Source organism: Pongo abelii, chromosome 21, assembly GCF_028885655.2.
Source record: "Pongo abelii isolate AG06213 chromosome 21, NHGRI_mPonAbe1-v2.0_pri, whole genome shotgun sequence".
In the NCBI taxonomy this organism is placed as follows: Eukaryota; Metazoa; Chordata; class Mammalia; order Primates; family Hominidae; genus Pongo; species Pongo abelii.
Genome location: NC_072006.2, coordinates 30,523,770 through 30,547,885, shown reverse-complemented (window position 1 = coordinate 30,547,885; position 24,116 = coordinate 30,523,770). Strand labels below are relative to the sequence as shown.

The 24,116-nt window shown below is 44.5% G+C and overlaps 1 protein-coding gene across 9 annotated transcripts in view; it reads right to left on the bottom strand.

Moving 5' to 3' along the window:
* Positions 1-24,116, bottom strand: part of SLC23A2 (solute carrier family 23 member 2) — a 151,155-nt gene that overhangs the window by 11,064 nt on the left and 115,975 nt on the right. For all 9 annotated transcript variants that reach the window (XM_054541692.2, XM_063720707.1, XM_024238913.3 and 6 more), the window contains 7 exons: positions 22,340-22,428; positions 21,273-21,343; positions 20,160-20,341; positions 11,081-11,201; positions 10,436-10,592; positions 6,403-6,550; positions 4,293-4,398 (listed from right to left, as the gene is read on the bottom strand). In XM_054541692.2, coding sequence (XP_054397667.1) covers positions 4,293-4,398; positions 6,403-6,550; positions 10,436-10,592; positions 11,081-11,201; positions 20,160-20,341; positions 21,273-21,343; positions 22,340-22,428 — 874 coding nt within the window. The remainder of the gene's footprint in view (positions 1-4,292; positions 4,399-6,402; positions 6,551-10,435; positions 10,593-11,080; positions 11,202-20,159; positions 20,342-21,272; positions 21,344-22,339; positions 22,429-24,116) is intronic.

Below are 24,116 nucleotides of genomic sequence, written 5' to 3'. Positions count from 1 at the left end.
CTCAGTCACACACAAGCCTCGTGGTTTTGTTTTGAGGAGTAAATGGGACCTGCACAAAACTGCCTGAATGGTAGCTGGCATGCACTGAGCCATCTGAGAGCCGTCCACATGGGCCTGCTGCCTCTGGCCTTTCCTGCACCCATTCCATGCTGCCATGGGGTCACCTTTCTAACACATGAAATTGGGAGGCTGGTCCCCTGCTTGCATCCTCTGGTACTCATGAAATAAAGCCCACTTCTCAGGCTCTTTCCAAACACACCAGGCAGGCCTGGGCCTGTCTACCTGGACACCCTTCCCTGTGGCTCCCTCCTAGCCAGATCCCAGATGCATCCTTTTAAACATCACCCAAATGCTCCTCTGAAAAGCATCCCAACTCCAGGACTATTTCCCCATTACAGGCTGTCACAGCACCATATAGGGCATATCTGCTACTCCTGATCTCTGCCTCCCAGCAGCTTCTGTCTAGCCTGCTGTCACCAGTCATGGGTTGGGATGGCCCCCTGTGTCTCAATGCAAAGGCCACACTTTGCCCCTGCCTACCCCCTGGGTTCCCGGCACCACACGTGGGAAGCGGCGCTGGCATCAGGCTCAAGAATCCTGCACTGTGGGCCCCTACTCTGTGCTGTCTCTTCTAGGAAAACACCCTAAGGATGTAAACTGGGTAAAAGAGGCTCCAGAGTGTTTGGGGGAGTGTCCACAAGGATTTATGTATGACCCCAGTGAGGAGAAGAGGGTTGCTTGAATTTTAATTAAGTAAAATGAGACAAAATTTTAAATGCAATTCCTCACATACACTGGCCACATCTCAAGTGCCCACCAGGCACACGTGGCTGGTGCAGCTGTGTGTGACATGTTGACCACTGCATAGAACTCTCAAAGGACCAGGGTCGCAAGTTAAGCATCAGAGCCTGATCTGAGGCTGTGCACATGAGAGATGGCTGCCCAGCTGGACTCAGTCACTGTCCCACTGTCCTTAGCCTGCCCCTCCCCATACCACAGAGGGCAGGGAAGCAATGGAAAAGATCACTCAAACTGACAAATCAAGCAAAAGCGACTCGTGCTTGGCTGTTACTATGTAATAAGGAAGGCTTTCATTTACTAATGGCCCCATCTTCAGCAAACATTTTTGAGGAACCATGTAATTATTTGATCAAGCTTGTGACTTGTTAGACTGGAGCAGTTGAATGCAAAGATGAATAAGTCACAAGCTTGATCAAATAATCTCACTGCTATGCTGTTCTGCTGTTGGGGGAGCCCAGCAGCAGGGAAGAGAAAATCTGAAGAGTTGGGGAGGGTTGTTGGGAGATGGTCCTGACGGGTGAGTAAGAGTTCGCTAGTGGAAGAGCATCCAGGCAGAGGAAACAGCCTATGCAAAGACTCCTGGCAGGGTCGGGCAGGCCTGTTAGGTATGAGGGGCCAAACTGGCCCCAGGGATACCTGAAACTAAATCTGGTATCAAAGTGACATCCAGAAGACTGATCTGCCTTTGATGCTGTCAACAATATATACAGCAACTAAGCCATTCTTCTGTTCAATGAATATTGACCAAGTACTTATTATGTTTTATTCTAACTACCAGAGATAGAGCCCTAAAATCCCAGCCCTCTCGGTGTTTCCCCAGGACCTTTGTTTCCCCTCTCACAGGGTCCATTCCCTGGAATCCCCTTGGCACCTCCCTCCTGAACTGTGGCTCTGCCTCTAGGACCTTGGTAAAACAGACCCTGGGTTTCTGGATTTACAGTCTTCAACGGTGGTGCAGAATGCAGCAAGGAGAAATGACCTTTCTCTGGACACTGCCAAAGAGATCTGACGGCCAGTGAGATAGTACTTGCTCTGTTCCTAGAAATAAACTAAGGGGTAAATAGCAATAATGATAATAACGATAATGATGGACCTTGCTGGTCCAGGGAGGGAGGCACTCAGGTGCCATCATTCCTTCATGCAATATAGATATTTATGAAGCACCCACTCTGCCAGGCTACTGTTCTAGGCACTTGGGATACATCAGCTCATTAAAAAGTGTTGGCAAGGTAACTTGTCAGAGTAAGCTAGCACCATTCAAATTTTAATAAAAAGAATGATTTCCCAAACTACCTTGGTGGTCACGTTATATGATGATGTGTTTTAAAGGGGTGCAGAAGGAGGAGGCTTGTTAAACCGTCTTCCCCTAAGAGTCCCTTCATCTACAACAATTTTACTCCTACAGTCATCCCTAGGGAACCTTGAATTAGTTTCAGGACCGCCACTCTCCCCGCCTCAGATACCAACAACCACAGATGCTCAACTCCCTGATATAAAATGGTGTAGTATTTGCATGTAGCCTACACACATCCTCCCATATACTTTATTTTATTTATTTATTATTTTTTAAATTTTTTTTTTGGAGTCAGAGTCTCGCTCTGTCACCCAGGCTGGAGTGCAGTGGCATGATCTCAGCTCACTGCAACCTCTGCCTCCTGGGTTCAAGTGATTCTCCTGCCTCAGCTTCCCAAGTGGCTGGGACTATGGGCACCAGCCACCAAGCCTGGCTAATTTTTGTGTTTTTAGTGGAGACAGGGGTTCAACATGTTGGCCAGGCTGGTCTCGAACTCCTGACCTCAGGCAATGTGCCCACCTCGGCCTCCCAAACTGCTGGGATTACAGGTGCGAGCCACCGTACCCAGCCAATATCCTCCCATATACTTTAAATCATCTCGACATTACTTACAATCCTTAATACAACGTAATTGCTCTGTAAATCGTTGTCAGACTGCATTGTTCGGAGAATAATGACAACAAAAAGTCTGTACATGCTCACGCAGAACAGTACAGAAACAAACAATATTAGTTCAGAAACAATATTTTTGAATTGAAGTTCGTAGAACCCACAGATACAGAGGGCCGGCTATCTTATTTGGGATTTGGGATTAGTTATATGCCTGCAAGCTCATGGCAGCAAACTGGCTGAAGAGTGGCATGGCTTAGGCCCCATTCTGTGCCCGTGAGACCCTTCCCTCATCTCCCTGTGCTCAGCACTGGCTTCTCACCATGGGTAGCAATAGGACCCCCACGATGGTGCTGGAGGAAGCGCCCCTCAGACAACCTTCCTTTGCATCCCCCATACCGGGAGCAACAGGCAGATGGGGCCATTGGCACACCTCAGGCTGAGCTCTGGCAGGGCCCTGCCAACCTGGGGAAACCAACAAACAAACCAGGCATGTGTGTGCCTGCCTGGCAGCTCCCTCTCACCTGGATTTGCAATCAAGGTTAATCAAACTTAGTATCTGGTTTCTCTTTATCTGATTATAGAATCTTACATGGCAAGGAAGAGCTCTTTTGAAATCCACCCCTCCCTCCCAATTTGACAGAGGTCAACCGGTTCTAGAAGGTTTCCGGGCACACCCCAAGTCCTCGGTGAGGGAGACCTGTGAGACGTAGGCCATCGAGGATGGTGAACCAACTTTCATGGTCTTAGTTTCACAACATACCATGGCCAATGGTGGGTCATCTCTTAATTTAAAACTAGTGACACCTCCCAGTTGGGATCCCATTTCTACCTTTTGCCCAGCCCCCCATGGTCTATTCTCATCACTGTAGTCAAAGCGATCCTTAAAAAAAAAAAAAAAAATCCGACCAAGCTGCTCCCTGCAGCACTCCCTTCCACTCAGGCAGTCTGTGGCTGCCTACCTATCTGCCGGCCTGTGTAACCTGGTCCTCAATTACCTGGCAGACCCCACCTGCTCTGACTCCCTGACCCGCACTGGCCTCCTTGCTGACCTTCCACTTCCAGGATAGGGCTCAGCCCTGGCCACACCCTGGCCTGGAACGCTCTTCCCCAGGTTATTTGCAGGCTCCCTCCCTCCACCCTTCAGGTCTGTGTTCAGATCACCCTCTCCCCAAGCTTCCTGTCCCATGTTTCCCCCAGTACTTGTCACTGGCTGACATAATGCATCATTTATGGACTTAGTATGCTGACTGTTGATTGTTTGTCTTCCCTTGCTAGAATGTAAACTCCACTTTTTAATTCACTGATGTATCCCAAGTGCCTTGAACAGTGGCCTGGCAGAGTCGGTGCTTTATAAATATCTACATTGCATGATGGAATGACAGCACTGAGTGCCTCCCTACCTGGACCAGCAAGAGAAGAGAGACTTCCAAACAGGCATTATAAACACTTAAAAAAAAAAAAAAAGGAGAGAAGTAATTTTTTAGAATCAGAGGCCCGCCCATTTGGAAACTGCAGTGGCCAGACCGATCAATGAAATGGACAAATGCTTAAAAACCCAATCATTTAATTAGAAAAATCTGTGTACCTTTGTAATTCCCAAAACTCCAATGTTGGGACTGGATGAAGTAGAGCCATTCCCAGTACCAAATATGCCATCAAGAACACAGGAGAGGCCTTCCACGAAAATTCCCCTAAGATGTAAAGGAATGGAGAAAAGAAAAACATTCATTCAATGGGATAATGCATTCACTCTGAAACGGCCTCTACACATCTACAATCCAAAAAATGTGGTCCAGAGCCTGCAGCCTCCGCATCTCCTGGGAGGGCGATTAAAAATACAATCTCAGACCCCACCCCAGACCTGCTGAAGCAGAAAAGAATCTGCATTTTTTTTTTCTTTTTAGAGAGTGTCTCACTCTTGTCACTCTGTCTAGGCTGGAATGCAGTGATGCGATCTTGGCTCACTGCAATCTCCACCTCCTGGGTTCAAGAGATTTTCCTGCCTCCCGAGTAGCTGAGATTACAGGTTTGCACCACCATGCCTGGCTAATTTTTGTATTTTTAGTAGAGACGGGGTTTCACCATGTGGCCAGGCTGGTGTGGAATTCCTGACCTCAGGGTGATCCAACTGCCTCAGCCTCCCAAAGTGTTAGGATTACAGGCATGAGCCACTGTGCCCAGCCAGAATCTGCATTTTAACAGAACCCCCAAAGCTCATTCCATTTTGAGAAGCACATCTCTAAATCACATGTTAGATTTGAGTGTTTTTAAATCACTGCAAATGAAAGCAAAGGATTTTAGCCAGAAAATAAAGCCATTTGTTGGGGTATAAGACCAACATGGGCCGTCTATGGAAATAAAACATTGATGTGATCCTTTACTCTTAAAATCCAGTTTCATCAGGAAGGAAATGTTTTATAATTTCATAAGTACTGACACTTTTAAACATATTCATATACAGGTATTTAATCATATGCAGCAGCTCCATTAGAAAAAGATGGGGACATCAGGACTGAAAACCCCCTAACAGAGCCAAGGCCCAGTCCATTAATCTCATCACACACAGTCCCTTCTGGGGTTGCAGAGCTGGCTGGAGAACAGGAGGGGATCTGGGCTGTTTTATTTTCTCTGCAGACTCCTCAGGGGCAATTTTCTAACAACTTCTAAAAGCTAATCATAAACCCCATAGTTCATAAGCCCTCGATCCCACAGATTTCATTCATTTCTGCTATTCCTGTCCCTATTTATCTAAACTGTAACCGTGCATAGATTACACAGTGCTTACCCTTGGGGACAACTGGAACGTATCTAATTGACAGACCTGGGGCATACTGCCTGCTGCTAAGGTTTCCACTACAGGAGAGAGAAAACGGTATCCTTGTGCTTTCTGTCTGTCCGACTGTGGCAGCCAAGATTGGGTGCGGAAACAGGGAAAAAAACAGGTAATTTTTGCAATGTAGAAATAGCACTGTATAGCCAAGTATGGAGGTGCACACCTGCAGTCTCAGCTACTCAAGGTGCTGAGGTGGAAGGACTGCTTGAGCCTAGGAGTTCAAGGGTGTGGTGCATTATGATTGTGCCTGTGAATAGCCACTGCACTGTAGCCTGGGCAACACGGTGAGACCCTGGGTCTTTTTTAATTAAAAACAAACAAAAACAAAAACAAAAAAAAACCTGTAAACAGCGAAGAGCTTGTTTTGCTGGGAAGAAAAATTTCAGTTTGTGTAAAAAAAAAAAAAGAACAGTTGGAAAAGCAAGACAACAGAAAATCAAACTAGCACACTCTCTCTCTCTCTCTATATATATAGACAGAGCTACTTTGATTTTATCTATATCTCCAAATGACACACACACACACGCACACACACACACACACACCAAAAAAAAAAAAAAAAGCAAAGAACAAGTGCGGTGCTTGGCATGTGGTTTTTGAATTTAAGGCTTACAGTGGTTTCACAGAGAGTGTGTTATTCGAAGTCACTACAATTAAGGAAGGGTAGGAATTCTGTTCCACGTCATGGAGGAGGAAAATGAAAGTGAACAAAGGCAGTGATGTATCAAACAGTCACTAGAGTCCTGCTGCTTGGCTGGGCTCATGCTGAAACTCTTGGTTTTGTCTTCAAGGTAATCTAAACCTAAGAACAAAGTAACAAGGTGCTGGGACCAATCAGGAACTCATCTTCTCAGGAACATACCTGTTTATTGCGTGGATGGGGGGTGGTGGGGCACAGGACAGCCGTGCACAGGCATAGTAGTCACCAATAGACTCAATGATGCTGGCGACCACCGCGCTGAGCATGCCAATGACACCAGCTGCAGACACGGTGGGCAGTCCCCACTGAACTGTGGGAGGAAAACAACCATGAATGCTCCTAGAGAGGCAGGCGAAAGTGACCAGGACCAGTTACCCAAAGTCATTCTGAACGCTGCAAGACTCTACAAGATCCACTCGGATTCTGAAGCTCATGGAAACTGTTCATTTTAAAATCTTAAGCACCAGATGCCTGGGACAGTTGCTAAGTCAGATGAAGACAGCCATAATGAGGACTGATGCGCACTGTGTCTTTAATTAAAAGAAAACATCATAGCCGGGTGCTGTGGCTCACACCTGTAATCCCAGCACTTTGGGAGGCCGAGGCAGGCAGATCACAAGGTCAGGAGTTCGAGACCAGCCTGGCCAACAAGGTGAAACCCCATCTCTACTAAAAATACAAAAATTAGCCAGGCGTGGGGGCATGTGCCTGCAATCCCAACTACTCAGGAGGCTGAGGCAAGAGAATCACTTGAACCTAGGAGGCGCAGGTTGCAGTGAGCCAAGATTGTGCCACTGCACTCCAGCCTGGGTGATAGAGCGAGACTCCATCTCAAAAAAAAAAAAAAAGAAGAAGAAGAAGACGACGACGACGACATTGTTGGGCTGGAAGAGGCCCTGACTTCTCTTTCCTGCTTCCAAGCCACACTCAACATCTACTAAATAACAACTGAAAGTGGCCTGCCACGTTGGGAAATATGTATGACAGATTTATAGCCCTGCTATACAGAGCAGGGTACAAAGCAGCAGTGGCCTTCCCCAGGGGAGGACATCAAGTGAAAAGGCAGTGAGAAATCACCAGCTAAATTTAAATCCCAACAGCAAAGCATCCATAAGGTATGGACAGTCCTTCTCTACTATAATACCAGAATCTTATTTTTATATCATAAACCATGTTATGGGAAATTAAATAGTTTCATTTCAGAAAGCAAAGTGAGGCCCCACTGAAACTTCATTTTAAGTCCCGCATTTACTTAATCCCTCATTAGATACTTTTTTCTTTACAAGCATATTTATTTGGACTTGAAAGCCATAGGTCTTATTTAATAAAAACAGCATGGGTCTCTTTCAGTGTGAGAATGAATAGACTCCTTTGATAAAGGAGTAGCTCTTCTTCCCTTGAAGCATTAGTTATAACACACCCACTGAGCAGAAAGCACAGTGGGAAAAGAATGATGGCTAAAACATGGTCTCTCACGCAGGGGCCAACAACGTAGCTAGGGGCACAGGACACTCCAAAAGATCTGGGGAGAGGGAAATGGCTCAACTTCAAATGGAGGCAAGCCGAGCTGGGTCACAACGAGCACCAGTGAGGAGGTAAGGAAAAGGCGAAGTCAGGCCCTGGCCAAGGAAGGATCTGAGGAGGAGGTGGGAATGGAGGTGTCCCTCCAGGGATGGGGAGGGTCTGGGGGGTGGGGTTCGAAAGAAGAGGGTGTTCTGGTGGACGCAGAGCTCTCATGCAGGGCACGGGGCAGGAGGCAAGTTCTGGAAGGGTTCCAAAAGCCGTATAAGCCACCTAGAGGGGTTTGGCCTGTGTTGTAGGTAGCCTAGAGCAACCACTGGATTGGGAAGATAAAGAATACAAAGTCAGACGTGCAGAATTAAGCCTGGAGTGTGGTTAAGGGCAGAACTGCTCCTGCCTCGGGCTGGTTCACTCTGCAGGAGCAGCCAGGGGATGCAGAGGCGGCCCTTGGTCAGGGGTGCAAGGTACGCAGGTTGATGGATGGGGCTCGACACACCCTATGCCACCAGCAAGAGGCCTGCTCAACATATCAGCTCCAGGTTAATTTGGAATGGATTTTCCTCATTCAGAGGCCTTCCTCACCAAGCAACAGTTTGCTTTTTCTAAATTATCTTTTATACTGTTATCTTGTTATTGTTGTAGCATTCTGGTTTCAGTTTAGTGTCTTGATTTTGAGGGGGGATTCTTATTTTGATCCTTTTTCCTTCAGATATATATCTATATATCTATATCTCTATATATATTTTTTCTTAAAGACCTTGTTGGCTTCCAGCCTTCTCTCTTGAATCTGTTATTTCATATCTCCGTTTACTAAGAAACTTTCATTTAGTTTGTTACTTGACAGCAGGGTTTATCAACCTCTGCTAACATTTTGCACCAGAAATCTGTATTATATTAACAATCAGTCCAGACCATGCCTAGTGTACTAAAGACTGAAAAAGCACTGCTCAGGTATTCAAAAGCCCCTCTCTGGATTGAGACAAAGCACTGGAGAGTACTACATATGTATACAGTAGTACAACTATATCCCTGGAGGTGGCTTTCTAGCTAGTGGAGCTCTGGTGCCCCACCAGCCCTCGGCAGGCCAGGAGCCCTACGTGCTCGCTCACAGCCAGCACAAACTCAGGCGCTCTGTCTACTAAGTTTCGCCTTCTCGTGCGTGGCCCCATGGGTCCTAGTGAACTCCCTCTGGCCCCAGCACCCGTACAGCTGCCTCTCCTGGACAGCCCAGCTTGTGCTCCTACTGGTGCCCACCTTGGGAGTTGCCTGCACAAGCAGAAGACCACCCTGTATATGCTGTGGGAGCTTCTACTTACCTGCCGCCCCCGCCTCCCCCACCCTCACCCTGACTGCCTCACCAACTAATCGTAATTTCATTTTATCTCAGACTATAGGTATGTTTATGAACCACGCATATTCTTTCTTGGAAAAAGAATAGGTCTGTATAAATGCACACTTAGACCATACAATCTGACGAGAAAGTTATTTTAGAAAGATGAAACTTTTTTTTTTGAGACAGTCTTGCTCTGTCTCCCAGGCTGAAGTGCAGTGGTGCAATCTTGACTCACTGCAACCTCCGCCTCCCAGATTCAAGCGGTTCTCCTGCCTCAGCCTCCCAAGTAGCTGGAATTACAGGCACCCGCCATCATGCCTGGCTAATTTTTGTTATTTTTGTAGAGATGCGGTTTCACCATGTTGGCCAGGCTGGTCTTGAACTCCTGACCTCGGGTGATCCTCCTGCCTCAGCCTCCCCAAAGTGCTGGGGTTACAGGCATGTCCCACCATGCCCGGCCTGAAAGACGAAATTTTTTAAAGCTTTCCTAAGTGTATTGGGAACAAAAAGAACAGCCAACACTCATCATTCAACATGCTCAGAGCAGTCATCTTTAACCCAACCTTAAAATTCTTGGCTTCTCTCTTTTTCTCCTTGTCATGATAAAAAATGAAAATAAGATGGTTAAACAGGGAAAGAAGTGGGCTGAACCTGACTAAGCTCAGGCTCCAATTCTAATAAAAACCCAAACACTGGAACTAGAGTCTTCACAATGGAACCAAGTGTGTAACAACCACTGGGATCACCTAGACGGGGCTAGCTGCGAGTCCAGGTGACACCCCAGCTAGGGAATGTATTCACAGCCCCAAGAGTTACACAATACTCAAATTAAGATGCAGCTTTTGGCCATTAGTGACTATCAACTTACCTCTACAGCTGTGTCCAAATTTAAAAGATTATGGCTGCCCATTAAGAGATTATATAAATTCCATCATGCTTGAGCAGGTTGCTTGCTAATCCCCAGGCTGTTCCCACTCACATCTTTCCACTTTGGCAGCTCTGGGACCAAGCAGCTCTATACTTGCCTATCTAAGCAGCTGCCCTCAAATCCTGGCCACCAGAGCTTAAACCTGGCAAGAGACCCCTTGTCCAGGATTTCATCCTAGCAGATCCAAAAGAGACAGCTAGCTAATCTGAGAAGGGAGCCGGTCAGTCTCTGTGTGTTGATTTCTGCCCTCTGGGGACAGGGCCTCCCTTACTTGCTATCTAATCCTCTCCTGACCAGAATGGCAAGACCTTCAGGAGACAGTCTGGGACAAAGAAGGCTGTTCTGCCAAATTCCAACCCCTCTCAGTTGGGCCCTCTTGGGCTCTTGACCCCTCTAGCCATCAGAATACTTACATGGGTATGGAACCTTAAACCACGGGGCTACCAGAAGCACGCCTTGCCTGGCATCCGTGCGAGCATAGAAGCCGTACTTTGTGCTGTCGGGAGGGAAGACGTCTGTCACCGTGAAGATGAAGCAGAGCAGCCAGGATACCAGGATGGCCAGGATGATCTGGAGTGGTCAAGGGGAAGCTCTGTCAGGCCAGCAGGGCTCACAGGTGTTGGCAAAAAACACGCCTTCCTGCGGTCTGAACATCACACCCCAGAGCCCACCACAGTCAGTACTTTGCAGACATATTCTTCCTTGAATGGAATCTCATTGAGAGAGCAGTTTCATTCAGGTGAATTTATCTTACCCATTCCAAAGTCTGGCTGCTAAAACAAGAATGGACATCGTGCCTGCAGAGGCCACATGGAGTCAAATCTTACTCAGTTCCAAGGACAGTGTCCTCTTCCTTTGGCACTGCTAAAAGGATGTGCTCCCATTTCAGAATCAGAACGTTTAAGTCTATGATGATCTGAGTGGTCATTAGTACCCTGATATCACTGCACAGATATGATCCCCCAAGGGGGGCCTGCTTAAAACCCTCCCTTCACTTAATCATCTTACATATTAACCAAAGACAAAAATGTCAGCAGTGGAAGAAGTCAGCTACTCACAGGGAACATTTTGAACAGCTGTAACTTGTATGCAGTCCATCCTTTCTTGGATTTATAAATTGGGAGAGGAAATTTGACATTTCTGGCATATTGAGAAAACAGTAATACTAGGAATATTGTCCTAAGGAGAGAAAGAAAACAAACAAGGTCAAAAGCTGTTATGTCTCTGTTATGAAATAATACTTGAAGCTTCTATGGCAAAATTGACAGTGTTCAATTCATTTACCTAGAAAGCTGCTAGTCCTCTGAACTACTATTTGAGAAATAGTACATCTATTGGAATACACATCTTTTGGAAATACTACTTTGGGGGAAGATGTTACAACTAATTTGCCTAGCATTTCTTGATACTGAAATGAAATTCTGATGTAAATGCCTTAGGACAGCTTTTCCTAAATAGAATAAGAAAACCCAAAGAATGTACACATTGATGGGAAAAGCTTACACTATGTAAGGGGAAAGGATGCCAGATACAACATAAACTGTAAGATTGTAACTATGAATTAACTACAAAGCAAACCAAGAAACTACTGTGTGTACACACAAACAGGTAAGAAGGACATGATCCAAAATTCTCCCAGAGATTCGCTTTGAGTAGTTACATGATTTGCAACTGGTTTTCCCACTTTTCTGTATTTTCCAATTTACTTACAGCACACATAAATTACTTTTAAAAGAGCAAAAAGTAATCAAGAAAAGTAGATACAGTAGAATTCAGTATTAATAACATTCCTGGGAGGCTTCTGTGTGCCAGACATTACACTAATGTCTTCCTGTGCATCAGCTCAACGTTATGGAGTGGCTTTTATGATGGTTCCCTTTTCACAGAGACAAAGCCAGAGGTCCAAGATCACATGGCTAGGGTTGCAGCATTGGGGGCCAGGAATCTAGCTCTATGGCTTGAACTGAACTCCTTCCTTTTGCCACCCTGGTCACAGGGCAGGCAGGCTGGGCTGTGGAAGTCTCTCTCCTTGAGCCTCACGGTCCTGACTGAACTGCACTAAGTGCTACGGGAGGCAGCGACAGGTGCTGACCCCTCCACGGCAGGACCATGGCACTTCCTGACACACCAGTCCATGACATCGGTCTGGTGTCCCATGGGGCTGGCAGGTGTGGGGCCACTCCCCATCCCCCGGGTGGATTTACTCATCACCAAAACAAAACTGGTGCCCAACAATGCGTCTAAGCCTCCACGAGGTCTCACTCTTTCACTTACGACCTGAGGTAGAGCTGGCAGGAAGAGTAGGTTCTCAGTCAAAGCTAAGCTTAATTGTTCCTGGGCACAGTTTCAATTGCTGAGATGGAATCATTAGCTCCATCGACAGCTGGTCAAGTGTGACTCCACTGTCACATTCCTAATGAGGTGTGGATGGCAGCCTGGCTGGAGAACATGAGTGTGTTGCTCCACGGGTCTCACTGCCTACTCAGGCGCTTTGGTGAACTGGTGATCCATCGGCGGTCTCTGCCAGTACCAGTTCAAGGTTGAAAACACACACAGTGCCCATGTTATTTCAATTCCTCTGGGATAGTGAAGTTTAACAAAAAACAATATGGTAACATGCGATACTAAAATTGGAATATTTTAAACTTAGACCTACATACAATTTTCATGTCTGGAAAAAATAAATGCTACTTATTTGTTTCAGAGTGAATATTAGGAGATCCAAAGATGCCCCAGGTCTGCTAGTTTTGTCATCATTATTTCAGGCAACACACCTACACATTTAAGAGGGGACTGAAACCACACAGAATTTGAGGAGGGACACCCAGATCTTAGGCCCAAATCTGGCAACTCAAATTTAGAAAGCAGATTAGGCAGCAGATGAACATGGCTGTTTCTTTCTGCTCTAAAACCTGTCTACTTCGAGTTTATTTTTATTCTCAAATACACCTGGGGGCAGGCACCCTGTGACAGAGGGGCAGCGGCTTAGAGGTGCAGACCTGCCCATGTCCACACATCTTAACTGAGCAAAGGGATGAAGCGTCTAGCCCCAGCTCTCAGGATGGGCTGCTGTCTACTCCACTGGGTGCTTCCCACCTCATGTTTACCTTTGCTAACTTTTACTTTAAAATGTTATGCAAGTAATACATACTAAATTGTACAAAAAATTTAAAAGACAGATAAGCAGAAAGAAAAAGATAAAACCCTGAAGATCATCCATAATCCCCCTTGAGTGATAAAATCATGTAATATCGTGGTCCATCTGTTCTGAACGGTTTTCACTCCCTGGATATTTGCTGGGTGCTGGAGGAAGACAGATTGTCATCTTCCTTGTCCCCAGACATGAACAGGTTATTATCTAAGCCAAACTGGAATCATGCTTTACGCAGCTTCCTGACCTGCCTCAGTATCTATTTGCTTTTCCGCCTCATCAGACAGAGATTTGCACCAGCACCTTAGTGACTGCTTAGCATTCTGTTTTATGGACATACCAGGGGAGGGGGGAGGGATAGCATTAGGAGACATACCTAATGTAAATGACGAGTTAATGGGTGCAGCACACCAACATGGCACATGTATACATATGTAACAAACCTGCATGTTGTGCACATGTACCCTAGAACTTAAAGTATAATAAAATATAAATAAATAAATAAATAAATAAAAACAATTCCCATACTGTATGACATTGGAAGCAACATAAACAGCTTTAATTGAAAAACTGTATCATCACTGCTTCTAATACTCAGTCTTTTCACATTGAGGTATATATTTCAGCATTTTTTTTTTGTAGCAGCAAAAATTTAAGCTACATGCATGAGCATCAGTTGAGAAATGGCTGAATAAATTATAGACTACATTATTAAACTCTGTGCAGCTTTAGAAAGAAAGAGATTAATCTAAACATGCTGTCTCAGAGAAGTAAACCCAACAAATTATTGGGGTAAAAATGAATAAAATTATGTATATAGGCTAGTTTGTACTTATTTGCATAAAAATATAAAAAATGTAAGGATAAAAACAAAATTACTTACTAGTTAACAATCATGAGATTTTTTTGAGAGATGGAGTAGGAGGGGACTATTATTTTACTTTAGATTTCTGAGCTTAATTACTGTTAAATTTCAAATACCTAGAATTTAACTGAATTGGAGGGAGCTGAAAAACAATGAGATATAGATAAAAGTATACTGTTTTGGAGTGCCTGGTATTGACACATGGGGGTTCATTAAACTATTCTCTTCACTTCTGAATTGGTTTGAAATTTTCCACAAGAAAAGTCAGTAAAAAAATAAGTTTTAAAATGTAGGTCCTACCAAGGACGTATGCACTGTGCCAGAAAGAGCAGTCACTGACGGGCCGCACTAACCCCCGCTGAGACTCCTTCTCTAAACTCCATCTCCATCAGAGTGACTTAGTTTGTACAACCTCATTCACTGTCAATTCCAACAGAATCATGTAGATAATATACATTTTAATAAATTGGGAGGATAAACCTTTTTCACACTTTAATGAGCTAGGTGTAGTTCCTTTTTTACTAAATGGCTACTCCTATCACACCCTTCACCTATTACTCCACTGGGATTCTCTCACTTTTAAATTAACCAGTAAAACTCTTTATGAGTTAGGGATGTTAGCCTTTCTTGTGACATTTTTATGAGTATTTTCCCAGCTTTTTTTTTGAGACAGAGTCTCATTCTGTCACCCAGACTGGAGTGCAGTGGTGCAATCTCAGCTCATTGCAACCTCCACCTCCTGGGTTCAAGTGATTCATGTGCCTCAGCTTCCTGAGTAGCTGAGATTACAGGTGCCCGCCACTACACCTGGCTAATTTTGTATTTTTAATAGAGACGGAGTTTCACCATGTTGGCCAGGCTGGTTGAGAACTCCTGAGCTCAAGTGATCTGCCCACCTTGGCCTCCTAAAGTGCTGAGATTACAGGTGTGAGCTGCCGCAACAGATTTGTTTTTAATTCAGTGGTTTTTGATGTTTTAAATGTGTCAACAGTAAAATCTATCTTTCTCTTTCTCTTTTCAATATCTGCTTTAAGAAAGATCTTCCCTCCCTTAGGATTAAAAACTTATTTAGGTTTTCTTCTAGCACTTTTGTGGTTATTTTGTATATTTAAGTCTTTAATTCAACTGAAATACAATTTGATATAAATTAGGAGTCTAACTTTTTCCCAAAAATAATTAGTTTTTCCTACATAATTTGTCCATTCCCCACTGGTTTCAAATATGACTGCCATCTATACTAAATATTTATTTTTCTTTGATTCTGTTTCTGTTCTTCTTACTCTGCTCTGCCAATGTCTACCCCTGTCCCAGGACCACAGTATTATTTATGATGCTGTGGAATGTATGTAATTCCTCTACAGGCAAGTCACCACCCCCTCTCCTCTCTGATCTTTTTGGTATGGATCCACATTATTTTACTTTCTTGTTTTATACACTGACTAGCACATCTAGAATAACTTTAAATGATACCCATGATAATAAACAAGCTTATCTAAGTTCCTGACTTCAAAAGGCAGGACTGATTTGAGTTTTTCATCATGCAAGCAGGAGGCATTTTTATCTTACGCATAAAGATCCTTCTATACAGCCAGGCACAGTGGCTCACGCCTGTAATCCCAGCCCTTTGGGAGGCTGAGGTGGGTGGATCACCTGAGGTCAGGAGTTTGAGACCAGTCTGGCCAACATGGTGAAACCCTGTCTCTACTAAAAATACAAAAAAATTAGTCGGGAGTGGTGGCGGATGCCTGTAATCCCAGCGACTTGGGAGGCTGAGGCAGGAGCACTGCTGGAACCCGGGAGGTGGAGGTTGCAGTAAGCGAGATTGCCCCACTGCACTCCAGCCTGGACAACCAGAGTAAAACTCTGTCTCCAAAAAAAAAAAAAAAAAAAAAAAAAAATTCCTTCTATTCTCACATTGCCACATTGCTAAGGTTGCAACAAGGATGTAGGTTGAATTTTAAAAATAAAATTAAGGGGAGGAGACTATTACCATAGTTTTATCGATAAGACCTTATTAATAAAATCTACCCTGTAGTCCCAGGTACTCTTGGGAGGCTGACGAATGAGAATCGCCTGAACTCAGGAGTCAGAGGCCACAGTGAGCTGAGATTGTGCCACTGCACTCCAGCCTGGGTGATGGAGCGGGACCCTGTCTCAAAATTTAAAAAATAAAATAAAACCTACCATGGAGCCATGATTGATTTCAACACATTTTCTAATATTTGATCATCTGTGAATTCTTGAAATGACACATTATGCCTTGTTCTTTCATTGTGTTATCTGTAGCAGCATCTTCCCAAACAACGTTCTAAGGAATATTCTGTCAAGATATGCTTATAGATGTGTGACATTTAAAAAACAAATTAAGGGTGGACAGGGCTGGATACTAAGGCCCTTTTCTGAAGGTGAATAGAGTCTTTTGCACATTTGCATTTTGAAAGATTGGAAGGAGTCTTACAGTAATGATGCTGAACTTTAGCATGCTACCTGAAGACATTTGAACTCCAGGGTTCGTTGCTTAGAATGTGCCGCAATACATCCATCAGCTCAGGATTTGTTTGTTTTTTAACACAACCCCAGGAAAGAAAACGATGGTCCATGGTTCTCCTTTTGTATTAGTTCAGTCAGAATTTGCCACTAAGATTGGCTGGAGAGTTTCCCTCCTTTCACAGAGCTCTGGAACAGTTTAAACAGTGCATATATTCTCTCTTCCTTGAAGACTGAATGCACTCATTGTCTAACCATCTGGGCCCAGGGCTTCCTTTAGGAATCAGAGTCCTTCAACAACTATCTCGGCTGCTCTTGTGGTCATGGGTTTACTGGGCTTCCTCAGCCTTCCTTTATTAGTTCACAACCTGCTCACTGAGCACCAGCTCAGCCATGGGAGGGGCAGGTGCTGGGGGTGCTGAGGTGACCCACCCAGAGCATAGGCCCTGCTCTCACAGAGCTGACAGCCCAAGGATACAGAAGAGCTCTTGGAAACTGAAAAAACACCAGAGCATAAACGACAATCTTGGCAGAAGGAATAAGAGATAAAGCAAAGGAGAATTCTCATGAATAGAGAAAAAAGACAAAGAGACAGAAAACAGGAGAGGAAAGAGGAAGAGTCCAGGAGGCTTCAGGAAGAGGTTCCAGAAAGAGACAAGTAAGGGTGGAGTGGAGGAAGGCATCTAGATAATTCAAGATCATGTCCCACCTCTGCATGCCTGGGTGCCCGGAGCAAAGGGGCTCCAGGTATCCAGGCCAAGAGACGCAAACAGACCCACTGAGGGCAGCACGTGAGGCTCCAGACATTGGAACAGTAAGAAAACCCCAAAGCTTCCAGAATTCTAGCTTGTGTCTAACTGATGTTTCAAAAGGAAGGGACAGAGGAGGACCCCTGGGAGACATGAGGGAGAAGCTGGGGACAGTGATGAATCAATGGCCCAAGGGCGAGCGAGGCTCGCAGAGAGTGGCGGCAGTGAAGGCCTGGAAAAGAAAACGGGTTCAGAATTCGTTCCGGAGGAGGAAGGGCAGGATGGGCTGTGTGAGGGATGAGGGGAAAGGAAGACTCAAGAGCAGACAGACATTTCTGGCTGAAGCAACTGGGGGCACGGTTGTGCCATTTACCGAAAGGAGGAAAGCAGAAAAAACTGGTTTCAGGGGCAGGAAAGAAATCAAAAGTCTGGGGCTTTTTTCATTTACAGGTGGAGATGTCTTGTGTAACAGCAAGTGGAGAGGCAAAATAGGGGCTGGATCTGTAAGTCTGGAGTTCACAGGTCTGAACTACAGGTTTCCACGGAACTATCCACCATCAAAGAAATGCAATTTCCTTGGGGGAAGTACATGGAGAGAAGGGGGCCAGGATCAAGTTTGGAGGCACCCCCATACTTAGAGATAAGAGTGAGGAGGAGTCAATTTTGGTTACTTAAGCTTTTCTGAAAACCACTATTTTCTTACTTTTTGTTTTAATTTGGGGGAAGGTAACAGTTTCGCTCCCTCTGACAGGATCTGTGGCAGATCTATGTGCACAGGCTTCCTCTCATCCTGCTTAGCTTCGCCAGAAGTTTGTCTACATTGGGTTTTGTTTCCCCCTCAAGAGATCAGCTTTTAGATTTACCACTTCTATTTGTGTCACATTTTCTGTATCTTTATTAATTCGTTCCCCCTGCTTTTACTAGGTTCATTTTTTTGTCCTGTTTTCTTAGCTACTGAAATTCTTCACGTGCTGTATCTGCTTTAAAGGCTGTGAATTTTCTTGAGAACACCTCTGGCTACTAAGTGTGACTGGTGCTGTTCTTGCCATCATTTCCTAAACTATCAGTAATTAATGCAAAGTTTCAATTTCCTCGCTGAGAGTGATTTTTAACACTTTTTTTTTAAGCTTCTAAGGGCTTTGTGGGTTTTGTTCATCCTTTTGTTACTGGTTTCAAATTTTACTGTACTATACCTACAGTTTTATCCATTTTGGCATTAATTACATTTCGCTGAAAGAATATTCTTACATGCCATCTTCCCATCTCCACTGGTGTGAAGAATGTTTTGACCAACCTTTGGTGAAATGAGAATAGTAAGAACAATTTTGGGCTGGGCACGGCAGCTCACGCCTGTAATCCCAGCACTTCGGGAGGCCAAGGTGGGCAGATCACCTGAGGTCAGGAGTTTGAGACCAGCCTGGCCAACATGGTGAAACCCCATCTCTACTAAAAGTACAAAAACTAGCAGGGCGTGGTGGTGGGTGCTTGTAATGCCAGCTACTTGGGAGGCTGAGGCAGGAGAATTGCTTAAACTCGGGAGGAGGAGGTTGCAGTGAGCCAAGATCGTGCCACTGCACTCCAGCCTGGGCAACAGAGCGAGACTCCATCTGAAAAAAAGAACGATTTTGGGAAAGCATGATGATGGGTATTCATGCTCATGTGTGAGATGTATCTCCTTCAAACCTTGTTTAAAGAAAAAAACCTTGATATTTTCACACACCTTAATTTAATTTGTAGATAAAGTGTAGATAACAATTCTGCTCTGGTTCTCTTTTATTTGTACGTCATGTTCTAATACATAGAATAGGATTGAGGGTGATGGGTTCAGGCCCATTTCCACCACTTGGGTTTTGAAACCCACGGTGGCCACTTAATTCACTGTATGACTCTGGGCAAATAACATTACATCGTGGTGCTCAGTGTCCTCTGCTGTTAAATGGGATAACACTAGGATGTATCTCATCTGATACTATATACAAGTGTTATATAAAGGACTGATGCATAGTAAAAGATCAATAAATACCACCTGTTATTAAAGAACTGCAGACTATTTCATGAAACAAAACAAATGAAAAATTCTCTTATGTGATGACTGACTTTGTTTTAGGAGTTTTACTGGCTGGTTAAATTCCAGAGTAATGGAACCATATACCTACACATAATCAATTCTTAAACACGCTCTGCAGACACATAGAGAATGTGGGCTCTGTGTTACAAAGAGTTCTGTGACTCTAATCATCAGTAATATTATCAAACTCCCCTGTGACTTCATTAACACAAAATGTTAACTTTACTTAAAGGGCAAGGGACATTTTTAATGGATGTGACATTCTGTACAAAAGGACAGGCACTGGTTAGCAGGACTAGCCGGACCCTGGCAGAAACCATGTCCCTCCCCCAACCACCTACCCGCCAGGAGTACAGAGCTCAGTGTGGCCTGGGGAGAAGAGTCACATCATCAATGCCAACAGACCTTTCCCGCGACTTCTCTGGAAATACTCCAGACTCCTGCCATTCGAATATTTTTGAGTCTCATGATATAAAAATTTGGCTTCTCAGTATGTCAACTCATGCACATGAGACTTGGCAAGACCTCAAAAGTCAAAAACAAATGGCGCCACTACCTTACCCCATTACCAAAGCTTAAAAACTTACAATCCACCCTCTTCATATCACTGCTAAGTCTGTCTTTGTAATACGTCAACTGTATGTCACTTCCCAAACTCTGGGTCAAAAACCCTTCGACTATTCCCCAGCATGAAGCAAATAAAGTTGAAACTGTCAGACCATTCTTATTATTAAAAAACATTATCTCCTGAAGTCTATGTGAATGTTCCTAAAGGCTGCCCCGCAGTGGTGGGATGAGGGGAGATGTTTCCACTTACAGCATGGCAATGCCCCAGTGCTTCCCGGCTCTCTCCCCCGCTGCCTGGAAACCAGAGAGGCCAATTAGGGCCACCGTGGGTGTAATGGTCAAGGGCCCGATGTACTTCAGTAGAGCCCCAGGCAGGCCTAGGAGGCCGATGACTACTTCTATCAGTGAGGACATGATGATGGCCCCCTGGATCTGCAACAAGAGATGGCACAGACATGAGAGTGAGCTGCTTGTACATTGCACACTCAGAATGTCACCTACAACCACAACTGATAATTCTGCAAGGCAATAAGTTATTACACCATCTAACTTGGGAGAGATAGCTAGAAAATTCCCCAGGACCCGACAAGAAACTTCAGGGGGCGCTAACTGGGGCCTGCATTCATGATGCAGATGTATTACAGAAATGGGTCCTGGACACACGGCCCACATGCCTTTTCCACTGCTAAATGATGCAGGCAAAAATTTATAATTCCCTTTTAAGAAACACAACATTTAAAGATCAGCCTTAGAGGAACACTGCAGCATAAAGACTCTCAGCTTTAAAGAGTGAGCCCCCCCAGGACATCGACAAGACAGTGTTGTTGACAGAAATTCTAAAGGGATGTTTTTAGTGTGCAGAATGGCCACATCTGTGCTCATTCTGAACTGATGGTGAATTATCTCACAGGTTTTGGAAAATATTAATACACCGTCAGCCGTACTTCATGTCTGCTTCTGTTCAATTGCACTTTGGCAGACAAATATCTTTAGTTCTTTCAATGCACACAGGCAAACGCTGAGGCCAGAGTGAACAATTCTGTTATCTGTTGATGATGAGCCTCTGTAGCCCCGTCCAGTGAGCCATGAACCTCAGCTAGTTGTGCTGCCGGGTGTGAGTGGACAGGTCTGTGGGTGTGCAGGAGGGAGGAAACCATTCCTTCTGGTTGCCCAGTGCATTTCCATATGCTTCATTTTAGAGTATTGCTTAACTACATTTACTTTAACAAGAGAAATAAACGTATCAGTAATTGAAAAAGAAAAGAAGGGCTCAGTAAAAGTAACTGCTATTTCTTGGGTCAACCAACGTGGAAGCTGAGAAGAAACATGAAGAAGCCAAAAGCAGACAACGCTTGTCTTTTACCTCTCGGATCCGGGGATACCAGATGTGTTCTGTGTGCAACAGCTCTGCTGTTCCATTGGCAACTGAAACATCTTGAAAACAAAAACAAAGTTTTTCTTGGAGTGACACTGATGTCTCACATGACATATTCATTTTACCTTTTAAGAAGAATTTTCTCCCTGTTTTTATTACATCTGTATCTATCCCCATCCCTAAAATTCAACCTCCAACAGTACAGCTTATCTTACTGAAAGGTGGATCCTCAAATGCTAATTTAACCAAATGAATTCATCAACTGACAGCTCCCCAAATTGTCAAAAGCTAACTGAAGTGGTGATACACATTACTAGCACCAGCCTCACACAAAAAACCAACCTTTGCACACAGCTCATTGAAATGTCCGACAGCAAGGTTGCTGGACTGAGGTTTGAAAAACTTAGATAAAACAGAGGGCCTTTTCCAGTTCCCAGATCAAATCAGTGGTCACAAAGTAACTCCTAGGAGCAAGGAAGGAAATGAAGTCTGGAAAACTTTGCTCCTAGAAGGTCAAAATGTAATTGTATTTTTGAGAGTACAGGTCTGACTCTAATTTTCTCAAATTCCCTATCTTTTCCTGACCTTATCGGGTTCCTTAAGGATCTTTGCAATCACTAAGTAAGGGGAATGAAAGTCATTTGCAGCAAACCACAGTAGCCAGATCCTTAAAAAGCAAAGACGTTTCAGAGAAGGGATGCTGACGCAGCAAAGAGAGTGATTACTGGTGGGTCATAAAATCCACTGAAAGAGAGAGGCAGAAAAATAGCACAAATATTTTTCTATTCCGTTCCCATATTTGTCAATTTCATTAACATAGAGAAATGAGGTCAATTCTGATCCTTTCTTGCTCTAGGGTTAGGGATGAACAAGTGGACAGAAAGAGAGAGACAGACACGATCCACAGATGGAGCATTCTAAGCTGTTTGTGGGTTTGTGTGCTTTGTCCCTAATTCCTGAAAGGATTTAGCGCTGCTGAGGGCAGCATGTCCAGGCCTCCCTTTACACCTGCATTAAAGGACCCCAATGACATATGTGGAAATAACTGCAATTACCTGTGGTGTTACATTTCCATTTATCTAAAGACAGGATGGCTCGAGCAGGGGCCAAAAATGCAAAAGCACTGGCCTGAAACAGGGGTAACCTAAAAGAAACGAGACCAAAACCATGATCACGGCATCGGGAACTACCGAGGTAGTTCACTATTTGACAGCTTAACAGTCTTTTCCATAGACATACAGCACATGAGTAAATGCAGGCACACCTAGAAGAAAAAGCCCCAGTTTGCAAAGGTCTCCTGTGCCATGCAGCCACAGCCAGTGGCTTCTTCATCCTCCCCACTGCCACTCTCCTCCCGCCCAGGCAGCTCCAGGGTGGGCCCCGTGGTCAGTGCCAACACCCCAACACCGGCCCCTGCCATCACCACCTTTCCTCTTGCAGGCGGGAGACTGCAGGCATTTGAGATTCCCTCTTTCCTGCTGAGCTTATAAACTCCTTTTTAAACATCAGTGTATTTCTGCTTTTTTACCTCCCTCTTCCTCCCTTTAAAATTCTTATTGGTTATCACAGGAAAAAATTTCCCTCCGTTGTTTCATTTTGTGAATCAAAAACTGCCCTAATCACCGATTACAGATAAATCATAATAATGACCTAGATCTACAGAGCTGTAAGTTACAACGTGATAGCAGATATAATAAATATTCTGCTTAATCATAAAAATACTTAAAGGTATTCTAATATATTTTAAACGGCCCAGAAAACTTGCAGAATCTCCATTAAATTTGCTGCCCACATCCTCAAACTAAATGCAGAGATCCTCAAATGACGTGATTTGATTATATTTTAGATACTTCATGAACACTTTAGCTATTCAAAAAGACTACCATTTTTTAATGAAAATGTACTGCATTTCAGCTAAGTCACATTAAAGTGGCTTTATGGGTTAGCATGAGAACTTAATCACTATTTTTAATATAATTTTGAGGGTAAAATATTAAACTGGCTCCTCCTGTTTGCAGGGCTGAGAACTCTCACACATCCAAATCCTGAAATGCCCCAGGGAGCCTAGTCAGTGGCCTCGCCAGTGAGACAGGGACCCAGCATCCTTCCCTTTGGGCTGTCTGGCAGCAAGTCCTACCCACAGTGAAACAGGAACTGGACTGAGAAATCAAACTGGCTCTGGCTAAAGGACAAGCAGTCTCGTTTCAAGTCCAGAGCCCAGCACACACCATTCTAAGCCAGTGAGGTCAAGACTTCCTTGTTACAGATGCTCTCCTGGCTGTTTAATCATGCAATGACATCAATCCAGAGTAGGCAGGGTGCTGGCTTTAAGGCACAGAGGCAGGCTACACCATACAAACCAGATGCATTGCTGTTGGCCACTCCCACAGGCATGCCCTTAACAACCATCCAGTTATAATTACCTGCCAGAGGGGCCCAGAGGATAGCGGAAGCGAAGGACACCTGAAGTGGGAATGTACGTCAAAGGGAAAACACTGTTTGACTTCTAAGTATTCCGTAAGCACAAATTTTCAGGACTGTACTGAAAGGACAGCATGTAATTAGGGACGGATGCTGTATGGAATGGTCCAAATGCCGTCTGGTTTACTATGGTTTCAGACTTCAACCAGTGCATCCTAGGGCAGTGGAATACAAATGGTGAATTGCGTTTAGAGATTTTGTCCTTAGGAATGTGGCTATCACACATCACACTGCATTGGTGATTCACTGGAAATGGCAAAAGGAAAGACTGGATCTGGCCTCCACTTTTCAGTCAGACCTCAGCCTGAACCTGACCTTGGCATCCAACCTGGGCACCTTTCAGGGTGAGCA